General features: G+C 41.1%; 2 protein-coding genes across 4 annotated transcripts in view; both read right to left on the bottom strand.

The window, feature by feature from the left end:
- Nucleotides 1-7428, bottom strand: part of ugp2b (UDP-glucose pyrophosphorylase 2b) — a 23399-nt gene extending 15971 nt beyond the window's left edge. The window contains exons 1-3 of one of the 3 annotated variants that reach the window (XM_008321378.3): nt 7221-7428; nt 3130-3257; nt 2248-2355 (exon numbers count right to left, since the gene is read on the bottom strand). In XM_008321378.3, the coding sequence (XP_008319600.1) occupies nt 2248-2355; nt 3130-3228 (207 nt within the window). In that variant the 5' untranslated portion in view covers nt 3229-3257; nt 7221-7428. Of the gene's footprint in view, nt 1-2247; nt 2356-3129; nt 3258-6339; nt 7180-7220 lie in introns of those variants that run through there. The other 2 variants (XM_017037284.2, XM_008321377.3) reach the window with 2 other exon arrangements.
- An 889-nt stretch (nt 7429-8317) lies between these two features.
- The window catches only part of LOC103386933 (malate dehydrogenase, cytoplasmic-like), a 4306-nt gene continuing 358 nt past the window's right edge, over nt 8318-12265 (bottom strand). Inside the window, exons 2-9 of the mRNA XM_008321379.3 lie at nt 11843-11941; nt 11368-11464; nt 10421-10596; nt 10052-10174; nt 9753-9929; nt 9514-9627; nt 9033-9122; nt 8318-8702 (exon numbers count right to left, since the gene is read on the bottom strand). Coding sequence (XP_008319601.2) covers nt 9619-9627; nt 9753-9929; nt 10052-10174; nt 10421-10596; nt 11368-11464; nt 11843-11941 — 681 coding nt within the window. The 3' untranslated portion in view covers nt 8318-8702; nt 9033-9122; nt 9514-9618. The remainder of the gene's footprint in view (nt 8703-9032; nt 9123-9513; nt 9628-9752; nt 9930-10051; nt 10175-10420; nt 10597-11367; nt 11465-11842; nt 11942-12265) is intronic.

Here is a 12265-nt window from a genome sequence, read left to right as displayed (position 1 = left end):
ATATATATATATATATTCATTCTGGGGCTGAGCGCTGCAATTGGAGGATCAGTTTTTTTTTTGTTTCTGTTTTTCCATTTAGTTAAATATCCAATGTCCAAGTCATTCTTGGTTCATTCTTTGAAATCCTGTCTTGTTTCAAGCTGTTTTTCCAGTTTCAATTCAGCTGAGAGGATGTTGAGACGTACGAGAATCTCGTTGGGCCTGTAAACACTTTCACCCAGGATCATTTGGACGTGTTTGTGTGTGTGTGAGTGTGTGTGTGTGTGTGTGTGAGTGTTCACTGCACTGACACAGCAGTACATGCTAGAAGTCAGAGCTACTTTAAACACACTTAACATAAAGTATGACCGTGTACATCCCATAATTTCTGAACCCCTCCACTCGACTGCTGCTCCGGACGAAAAATCTGCAGACTCAGACTCCATTACTGACATCACGTATTGACTCAATTCCTTAGTGATTATCATTGGCTAAGGTATGAACTGAGTTCAGATCCATTAATGAATTCACTCCTTCATCAACTGTGTCATATCTGGGGCTGTACCACAACTGTGACACTTTGGACTTCTGTTGTTGTTGTTGTATTCTTGGTCGTCTACGAGAACTGGTCCTAACTTCCCAGCCCTCGTTCCCCCCTCGACTGTTGAAATGCGATTTAAAGGTCAAACGTTGACCTGAGGAGGGACGATATTTTGTGGCAGCTTCACTCCGTACAGCAAAGCCTCATGTTTTGAAAAAAGAAAGCGGGAGAACTCGGACCTGCACGCAAACGGACATTTACCAGGCCTGTGCCACGTGGCTCAAAAAAAAAACAAAAACAAAGAATCACTGGTCCCTCATAGTGACAAAAAATGTGTTGAATGTCAGCTAAAATTTGACTAATTTGTAAATGTTGAGGACGGATTAAAGACGTTAAAAGAAACAAAACTGCTCCTCTATTTTCTATTCATTGATTCATTCGTGGATGAAAATGTAAATGAGTAAATTTAGGTGAAATACCTTTTTAATTGTTTCCCACCAATTACTAGGTCAAACAGTCCCTGAAGGAATTTTTAATCTCCAGTTTCTTTACCATGAAACTGGAGACGGGAGCAGGACAAGACAGGACGATGACATGTCTTTTTTTTTTTCCCTCCTAAGGGTTTAGTCATTTAATACTGCAATTGTTGTATGCCTGTCAAAATAATACATTTATTTCAATTAATTCATTAAATAATTGACAAGTCAGAAGGGGGAAAAAAGATAAGTCGAAAAAAATAAATAAAAAAAAAAATCAATCATAAATGACCAGAGTTTCATGAGGACTTTTCAGAGACTGATGTGTCACAGAAACGGTTGTTTTTGTAACATGATGAGAATAGCACAAAAAGCAGGAGTGGGGGGAGGAGGGGGGCTGTCCTTGTTGTTACTGAGTCAACAGCCCCCAGAAAGGCTTCAGGTCAAAATCAGAGTTTGTGTGAGAATATCACAGTTGAGATGTTGTTTTTTTCCAAACTTAATATTTGTTTTTTAATTTATAATAATTAATAATTTAATAATAATTGTTTTCAAAAATTTTAGGAGACTATATTTTATAGGAATTAGAATAACAATAGGAAGAAAAAGATCATGGGAAAATAATAAAATACTACTACTAGTAATAATGATGGATGGTGTCATTATCAGTGGAATTCTATAGGGTTTTGTTTTTTTTTTTTGTTTTTTTCCCTAATATTCCTCTCTGGCTCAACCAGCTTGACTGCTGTGAATAGTTCACATTCGCACACGCAGAATTTACAGACCGTAAAGTGAGCTGCAGATATAAGGAGGGCAAGGTGTTGGTCAAAGGCAGCAGAAACGAAGGGAAACTGCTGAGAGCGCACGACCAAATGACACTAACACTGACACTGTCAGTCAGTTGATTGCAGTGTATCCATTTCACCGTCATCGTTCTGCTCTGTGATACTTCGGAACGCGTCGGAATTTCCTTGATGAACCAGCCTTAACTGTTTCTGTAAACGAAGGAGTTTTACATCGACTTACATCCTCATTACTGTTACCTGACTGGAATCATTCTAATCTCCTTGTTGTGCAAGAGCCGCCCCCGTCCCTCTCCACCACCCCCCCCCCACACACACACACAGACAGACACAGAGAGTTATAAACAGGCGTACGCACCAAGACCTATTAAAATAATGGATTCATTGGTTTTTTTCCCCTGTTTTAATTGTAAACCTAATCACCCGAGACAGGAAATCCACTCACCGAGTCCTCGGGAGGTCTCTTGATCTTGATCCACTCCACCGAAGGCCCCTTCACCTGCAGAAATCTGTGGAAAAGGTTCTTGAAGCCATCGAAGTCTTTCTCGTACACCTGAAAGGACAAATATTTTATTCATCGAGGACAGAAAATAATCTGGTTTTGAATCAAGTTTTGTTTATCCCTGATTTGAAGAGTAAAATTCTGACAATAAAAAAAATAAAATAAAATAATGGTGGTGCCATCCTTTTCCAGATGCCAAGCATGTGGTCACTCTGGGAATCGAACCCAAGACTACCTGCGCTCTGCTTCAGAGGCAGGCGTGTTAAACGCTAACCTATGGAACTCTCGTTCTGCTAAAAAAAACGAGAGTGAAATTTGTTTGAGCACAAGGAGTGGAGAGGTCATGGGGTCAGGCTTTGAGGAAAGGGGAAACAGGAAACTGAGGTGACAGTTTTCACTGCCTCTACCAACGTGGACCAATACACGACTGGAAAACATGACGTAACCCTGAACCGTGAGCGTCCAATTCTGCTGGACCGTTCAAAAAGTAGGGTCAGAAATCCTGGTCCCTTGAACTCAACATGCACATAAACTTTTGTTCAAGCTAAAAAAAAGAAAAGATAAACGACACATGGCGTATCATTCTCATCACAGATGAGTCTCTGCCCCAAAGCACAATTCCTTTCGTTCACATAAGACAAACCTCCTCAGGCCCAGCTGGCTGGGTCTCTGCGTCAAAAATGTTTTGCTTAAAAACACATGCGCCTAGCCTCTAGTGTGTCACTCCTGTGTTTGCCAAGTACTTGCGCGTGAACCCACCATCCCCTTAAATCACAACCAGATGGTCATCCGGAGACAAAGAGAGTGAGTCAGTGTAATCTGTACCTCTTTCTCGGCCTCAGTGGTGTTGTCCAGCAGCTTCTCCAGCTCGGTGTACATGAGGGTCTCCAGCTGCTGGCGCATCATTTCCTGGAACTGAGCCATCACTCCGTTGGCCAGTCCGTTAGTCAGACCTGAAGGGACCAGAGGATGGGAGAAAAGCGTCACGCAGCTGCAGCAAATCTGGAGTCTAACGTGAAACATGTCCTCGACCTTCACACAGCTCCTTTTTCCACTTTTGCTCAATAACTGGAACCATGTGCGTTAGCCTCCTCCACAGCTAACCCTTTTTTTTTTTACATATAGCAGCACTACCAATCAATCCAATTCCTTTGGTGGTATGTATAGTTATGGCCAGAAGATAAATATTAGACAAGTTCTTAGCACATTTGTTTTCCAAGGGATGTCACACAAACGAAGTCATGCCTTTCGCCGCTTTTCATGTCTTACATATTTCCTCCCTGGTTTCACTTTGTTTAGTCATTTGCTTCTCTAAATCAAACACTCTGTGATGTTGTGCGAGGATTATTTGTCTTCCACTTGAATGTGTACCAGATGCTAAACCGAGTGAAAGGCCTTCTTTGTTTAATTCCTGGGAACTGCCTTTCACACACAGTCTTGATATATAGACAGAAAAAGGTGTCAACAAAATGAAAACTTCCTTCAACTCCATGAAGGATCACCATCCACCTCCAGCCAAAACTGAACATCAGTTCATGAACATAACATGAGGAAAATCAATTCTTTCCATCTCCGAGTTCTGTCTGCTTTAACGCTGCCGTGGTCGAGGATAAAAACAGAAATGTTTTCCCCTCTCACTGTGAGCCTCCGGAACACCAAGGTGGACAGTTCATCCAATCCACCACACCGTTTGTGGGCTGTTTTTTTTTTTTTTGGCTAAAAATGATTTTCAATCTGATCAACTCCTAGTGTGTGTTCAGCGTTCAGTTGCTTCACTGCGATCTGAGAAGATTTCATCTTATACAAGTCAGCGTTCAGTACTTCACTGCGATCTGAGAAGATTTAATCTTATACAAGTGAATCTGAAAACAACGGAACAGTCTTTGTGTCGTTGTTGTTGTACCAAAAGAAGTTTAAAAGCCCGACCCAGAACTCACACATTCAACTACAGACACAGAGCAGCAGGAAATGAATAGCTGTTATGTCAGCGAGGTCTTAAAAGATAGTTAAAGGTTATTTGGGCCATATTGTTTCCTCATTACGATACCTATAGAAGGCAAGGGAAGGATGGGGGTTGGGAGACTGGAGCCGGTCACGACTGCTGCAAAAGTCACACGATGAGACAAACAACAAATTACGCTCACAGTCACCTCAACAAGTAGATCGGACAATTAACCCCGAATCCCTCGTCAAGCACAGATGCTGGAGAACATGAAGAACAGCAACATGGAGGACATGAGCCAATGACCTTCTTACTCTAGAGCAAGAGCAGTAAACATCCCATGGTGAAGTCGACCATAAATAACAATGTCAATCATTTACAGTTTGTAAAACCAGTTCTAAACCACGCATCGTTAGATTGTGTGAAGTGTGGATATCGCAGTGACAATAAAAAAAACAAAGGACTAATTAGACACTCGAAGAACTGAAAACGTGATTGACAGACTCAGTGTGACTTTTTGGTGTGTGATGGATTCTTCAGTCCTGAGGGGAAAATTTGAAGCAAAGTTATGTTACACTCACTGTCACCACCGCACACAAAACAAAATGCAAATCTGTTTTCAGAGGCCTCATTCCCTGAAGATGTACAGCGTCTGACTCAAGAGTTTGAATTCATTTTGTTTCTACCTCCTCCACCTTTGCTTGTTTGCAGCAGGGTGAGGACGAGTCAGTAAACATCACTTTACTGACTGGACACACGTTCGTACGAAGGTTGATTTGTGGCATTTCTTGACATTAATTCTTTGGATTTTGCCATTCCCGGCCTACTCTAACAAGTTGGGGAATAAATGTGTTTAAATTAATTATATCTAAATCTTGAATGACAACTATTTCCTTCTTTCAGACTAGCAGTGTAGGGCTGAACCTTTGACTCCTAACCTGTTGCCAAATCGGTGAAGGTTCACTTTTTTAGAGCTGTACAAATTTATTGGGTTTTTTTTTTTTTTTTTAACTTTTTTAGAGCTGTACAAAGTTATTGGGTTTTTTTCAGTGACTACATGATCTCGGAGAAGAAATCGCTGCATCCCAGGTGGGTAACTGCCAAGAGTAATGTAGCCCAGTTTTCATATAGGTCACACGGTGTGGACTAACCGTCACCTGTTATAAGAGTTGGACTGAATTTAAACTACTCTCCCAGTGTAGAAAAAAAAAAACTTAAGAAATGGACTGAATTTATGTCTGTGCTAAAAATAGAAAAACATTTTTCCCCCCTCTTCAAAGGCAGCACAGCTGAAGTTAAAACACTCTGTGAACTCTTATTGTGGAGAGTTCCTCTTCACCTTCAACAGCGCTTTCTCTTTCTTAGAACATGTCAGTGCAGTGCCTTAATGGGTCATGTACTGTTAAACTGAAACCTTGTGGCAAATATATATCATCATAACTGACAGTTCTGTCACGTCAGCATCACCACAAGCAACATGGATCTGATAAGCCTGGGAATGGCATCCAGTATCTAGGAAGAGATAGAATTTGAACTTTTGGGCTCCAACAGTCAGTGAGTTAGCCAACCCTAAAAATGATAAACTAATTATCTCCCAGTCATTAACCAACTATTTCAAAATGTGTTAACTTCAGCCTCTGAATCCTATAAAGTAAGTCAGAGTGCAGAGACGGACACGCGTTGTGATCAAATCAATCATTTTGACAGGTTGTATTTAGTAGCAAATCCGTGACATTGACTACCTTGGATTGTAATCTTCTTCCGAAATGATAACAATATTCAACAGATTAGTTTGGGGTACAAAACGTCAACCTTCAAAGATTTGACAAGTTCAAATCTGTCAAACCTTTTTGGTCTTAATAGTATTCGCCAACCTTCACTGAGTCACTGCGAGCCTTTAATAATGATGTGAGAAGAAACTATGACCTAATTTCTTGGGGGGAAAATGTGATTCCAGAACATTACACAGACGGAAACTGGCTCCTTGGAATACGTTTCTAGAACATGACCGCAGGAATTCTGTCAAACGTTTAACAGTCAACTTTTTTTTTCTTTTTATTCAAGTGGGTGAGTGTTGAACAGCGACCACTTACCTTGAATCAGAAGTGCCATGTTTCTGCTGCTGCTGTGAGTAGAACAAGTAAACCAGGACAAACGTAAAGCTAAATTCTTAGCGTATGAATCGGAGATTTGGAAAAAAAAAGAAAAGAAAAAAAAAGGAAAAGTTCTTTAAAAAATAAATAATCCCGAAACTCTTTCCGTCGAAAGGTGCGGGTCCTTTAAGAACCGACTCACAGCCGAGGATCACGGGGAGTGACTGATCATCCTGTTTACCCTGGATATTTCAAAGGTGCACATTCAGCCGTTCACCGACACAAACACACACTCACACACGTACTGCACCCACGGCGTACTTCATTTATTCTGTGAATGTGAACGAGGAGGAACCTTTTTCTCGCTGTCAGTCACCGCCTTCCCTTTCCCCAACCCTCCCTGTGTACGTGCAACCACGTCACAGATCCTGGTTGTGACACAACACAACCCCGGGCCATTTTTTTTTTCTCTTTTTTTTTTCTTCTTCACGTTCCTCGCCCTCTGCTTTTGTGTAATGAAATAATATCGTGACACAGAAGTCAAACACTCGTTAAACACACAATGAACGACGGGGCCGCGAAGTTGACGAGATTATTAAACCAGAGTGACTTGTCTTCGGACTGACAACAACTTCACACACCGACAGGCTGCGACAACGACCGGGGGAATCACGACTGGTGTAACTGACGGTTACATTTCACCAGATAAACACTTAAACGCAGCACTATGTATGGGTTACGTTGTGTACCTGAACGCAACACGGTAAATGATTAAAAAAACCACACACTGTCAAACGGCGCTACTTGAGCTACAACATTGCGACATCCTTCAGCAGTAAAACGTCAAATATATCAGCTAGCCTTTGACGTATTTATCTTACTGTGTAAATAAGGACGTTGGTGAAAGTGACGATGAGGTCGTTCTAGTCCTGGTCCAGGTCCTGGTTCCTGCGGCGGGTCTGAAGAACCAGAGGAACCCACAGGGACGAGTCAGGAAGGCGGGGGATACACCTCTTTCCCCTTTCATTTCAACAAAACTTTGATCATAATTAAATCTTCCCGTTTCCAAAAAATTACAAAATAAAATGAAATCTTTGAATCAATCAATCAAATCAATATTTACGAAATATATATAAACGAAAAGTTCGTTTTAAAAAACGCTTTAATTTTGTCAGGCATATCACGTGAAGACCACGTGATGATGCTAACCAATGAAAATGCCGTTTTTTCCCTGTGACGCATTTTTGCCCACAAATGGCTTTTTGCTACGTGCCAAACCGTTTCCTCCGAATACAAGGGCCGTTTTTTTTTTTTGGTTTGTTATAAAGTCTGACTCAGTGTTCGGTTCAACAAACTTACCACTGATTTTCATATAAGTCAGACTCACCGGCTCTGAATGAAGCCATTATCATACGAGCTATTTGGATCAGCAAGTCTAATATGAAGTTTCAAACCAAAAAAAAAAAGGAAAATATTTTAGTTTTTCCAAAATGTATAATTTCAGTCAAATATATACGACCAGCTGATGGATGGAAAGTATTTGTTTTACTGCGGGGAAATACTGCCCCTACCTGGTTAAGTTGTACCATGACACTTTGCAGCAGTGATCTGGCGATGCACTATTATCTCGAAACTTTACTTGATAATGGTAATGTGGTCATTAAAAAAAAAGGTCACATTCAGACTCTTCACGTCACAGCTAATCTGATTGTTTACAAGACGAATACATTTAACTACAACTGACTTGTTATTGATTTAACACTAAAATCACATAAATGTAAATATAAGAACATACTATATTTCTGACCTTAAATTGCTGTTCACTTATCCCACAACGATAACACGCGCAGCGTGGATGTCAACATAGTTTTCGTAGCTCTACACATGCGTTACAATGTGCAGCAACAGAGAGTTTCAATTTAAACGGCTTGGCAAGAAACAACAGACATCTGGCTAAAAAAGAGAAAAGAAACAGTGATTACTGGGTTTATAACTCTTTTATAATGTTGTACATTTCTTACAATTGGTGGAAGTGCGGCGCATGTTCTCTTCTTCCTGTATACGTCCAAAACACACGAGTATAAATCCAACAGAACATTAACCTGTTCTCTCTTCATCTCAGGTGCAAACACACAAACACACACACACTCGATGCATGGGGCTGGTGGAGTGGTTCATCACAGACGGGCATCTGGAGTCTTGGAGTCATCTGTCACTGGTGGTGGCGCTGCCCCGTCTAGTCATAAGTCCAGGAAAGCCAGAGCTGTGTCTCTTTCCTCGATCAGCTCTGCGGCCGTGGCGTCCATCTTGGACCGGGAGAAATCATTGATGGGGAGGCCGTCAACAATCTTAAAGGACTTGTCCTGAGAAAAACAGACAAAAACAGACAATTTAAATTATGACATTCTGCTGACCTCTAGTGGCAAAGGTAGAACCTACAACATATTACTAGATAAAAAGTCTGTTATATGCTGGTGTTGTTGACTACAGGGGTGCATTACAACCAATAAATGGATGAAAGTAATTAGCATTAGCATGAGCACCTGAAATAGAACATATACAATAATTAAAACTCCTGCTTCTAACACTTACATGTGGAGACAAAGTCTACAATTATACAATTATACCTGACACCTTTAAAAAAAAAAAAATCAACTAGCTGTGGTGCTAACACAAGGTTAAACCCATCTTACCTTGATGTGGACAGGAAACGAGTAGATAAGGTCTTTCTGGACTCCATACGAATTACCAGTTGAATAAACTCCCATAGAAGTGAATTCTCCCTGAGGAGAAAAAAAAACAGGACTTGACCTGTCTGGAATACAATCATCAAGATCAAACCTCCAACACCAACCACAGACGTACAACAACACCGTGGTCATCAGACTGAACACTGAAGTCTGAACAGTCTACAGCCCTGAAGTGAAACCCACATTTCAGAGGAAAATAACATCCCGTCCTGTACCGTAGGACTCGACCCTGACCTACTGAAGCGAGGTCATGATTTCAAATAACTACGGACATCAGGAAAACAAGGAAACAGGAAACAAACACAATCCGGAGACTGGACGAGATAAATGGAAACGATCGCCTGCTCTGACTCTAATGTGTTTCCCCTTATTTTTCATTTTTGCATACATGTGATAAAGTGTGTGCACTTCAAACAGGGTTTACCTCAGGGGTGCCTGACCAGATGTCTCTCATGTGGTCACAGATGGCCTTGGCAGCCGACATGGCGCTGGACAACTTCCTGGCCTTGATGACTGCGGCGCCTCTCTGCTAAACCGCCTACAGTGACAAGATCGTTGCATAAATAATGTAGGTTGTTCATTATTGAGCAGCCGACACAGGAGCCGCATACGGCGACAAAATGTCTCTCTTAGTTTCACTCATAATAAACACGATCAGCTCACAGATATGAAGTCTCCTTGTAGCCAGGCATCGTCCTTGACCGCATCGTAGCAGGGCACCTCACTACCAGAGATGTTGACCAGGCAGTGGTGCACATCTGGGTACTGGGTGGATGAGTGGTTTCCCCAGATGATTACGTTCTTCACCTGGGTGGCAGGAACACCGCAGCGCATTGCCACCTTCAGGGCAAAAAAAGGTATTTCAGATTTCACAATCTCTCTAAAAATGAGGAGAAAAAATAAAAAATAAATCTAGAAAGACAGAGTTTGAGTCAACAGGAGAGGCAGGTGAAGAAATGCACCTGAGAGCGAGCCCTGTTGTGGTCCAGACGTGTGAGGCAGGAGAAGTTCTCTTTAGGGATGGAGGGAGCACACTTGGCTGCAATCAGACAGTTGGTGTTGGCAGGATTTCCTACAACCAGCACCTGAAAAAAAACAAAAACAAACAAGATGCACAAGTTAACTTATTTTAGAACCACATTTAACACCAAAGGTCAAACAAAGTTTTACAAAACTCAGTGATTTAAACTACATTTAAACAGTAACCAAGAACTAAGAGTTAAAAAAGAAAAGAAAATCCTCTTAATGATTTTGTGTAAATATTCAAAAGTGAACAGCGCCTCCTGTAGGGACTGCCACTGATGATAAATGACAAATGTATTTGTTGTCACCTTCACAGTCTTTTTTGCGAACTTCTCAAGAGCCGTTCCCTGGCTTTGGAAGATTTTCACGTTGGCCTTGAGCAGGTCTTTCCTTTCCATGCCATCTCTCCTGGGCATGGAGCCCACCAAAATGGCTACATCCAAGTCCTTGAACGCCACCTCTTCTTGGTCAGTGGGAATAATCTCTGTGGATAAAGGAATACAAAACAAATGACAAAAGTGCCTTCAGTGTCTTCATAAACAGTACATTCATTCATGGCCTTTTCATCCCAACACTGCGAACAGTGCAGTGACCAGAAGTGACGGTCATTAGCAGCTGGTCGTGTTTGTCTCGGCGCATGACGTGTTGTCTGTGTAGCTAGCTGGTAAGTTCAGGGGCCTCTCACAGCCCCTATACAAACAAAGCCCCATGTCAAAGGAAAATAGTCCAGGTCACAATGGAGATGTTACATAATGGGGCCTCACAAATGATATGACAGCAGAATGATGGACACTTGATCTTTGGCTGTTTCAGGAAAGAAAGTAGGCGGACATTTTTTTTTTTGTAGTTTCTAAAAGATGGGACATGATTGTGTCACAAATGCAAAGTGGATAATCGCATGTGTTGCTGTTATTATGGTGTGTAAGGCCAAAAAATATATGTATATTTGCAGAGACAAGACCTGAAAAAACACGATAAAAAAAAAAAACTTGGCAAAATTGAAGCAAACGAAGCTAACGTTTTACTGCTCTTTCACAAATTTATTGTATCATCAACACATTATGAGGACTGTTAATCACTTTGCATTATATTAGTATTGATATTATGAGCCAAGGTAATAAGCAGAGAAGATTTTTAAAATATCTTAAACAAATTCAGCCAACAACAACCTTTTTTTTCTAGCAGTACTTGGTAACGTGAAAAAGCAGGGATATGTGATAAAAAACAACTGACTATCCCTTTAAAAAATGTTTACCTCTCAACAGTGGGAGGGCACAGTCCTGCAGCTCCATGACCACACCATTAAGAACTGTCAACATTGGTGTGATGTCCAACAGGAGCAGGATGATTGGCTGGAAGATCGATGGAAGAAGAAAACAACGCACTTACATCACATCACACCATTATAATTAAGTTCTGTCAACACTGCAGCTCGATGAACGACGCCTCCTGCGTTACTGAATGCTACACGTGTCACATGGATCGTGTGGCTGGAGAATGTTAGCTGAAGACCTGACACAGGATCCTTCTCCCTGACTGGTGTAAGACTCTTAAATGTTACCCCTCCTGTGGTATCCAACCATTGAACATTGTCCTCTTGGAAATCTGCAAAATGCCTCCATGTGGCACTAAAAATACCCACTGACATCTACAGCTGCCTGCTGTCAGAATCCTGTACATGTGCTGTGACACTTCCTGAAGTGATGGAAGAAAAAAAAGCCATTCACTACCTGATCTTTGCCAAATACATCTCCTTTTGCAATGCTGTATAGCAGAGAATAGGCAATCTGCCCAGCAGCACCGGTCACCAGAACTCTGATAGGCTCCGACTGAAAACACAAAGAACAACAGTTCAGTGCATTGAAGTGTTGGTTTGCACGTGTGATCAAGTAATTACTACATTTAAAATGTTCAGAACAAACAGGGCGTAAGGACATTACTGCCTTTGTGCTTAAAAACATAACGCTCTCAAATTAAATTTAAAAAAATCTGTTCAAACATGATTTACACCAAACGAGATAAACTGGTTTATCAGGTACATTATTAACTTATTTGAACTTCAAACTACCTTTCACTCGGTTCAAAGAAACAATACCAAAAAAAAAAAAAAAAAAAAAAAACCAAAAGGAGCCAAAAAAAGGGTTAATTTTGCT

Source organism: Cynoglossus semilaevis, chromosome 12 (genome assembly GCF_000523025.1).
Source record: "Cynoglossus semilaevis isolate Cse_v1.0 chromosome 12, Cse_v1.0, whole genome shotgun sequence".
NCBI lineage: Eukaryota > Metazoa > Chordata > Actinopteri > Pleuronectiformes > Cynoglossidae > Cynoglossus > Cynoglossus semilaevis.
Note: the sequence above shows the minus strand (reverse complement) of the source record. Positions and strands in the feature narration are given on the sequence as shown.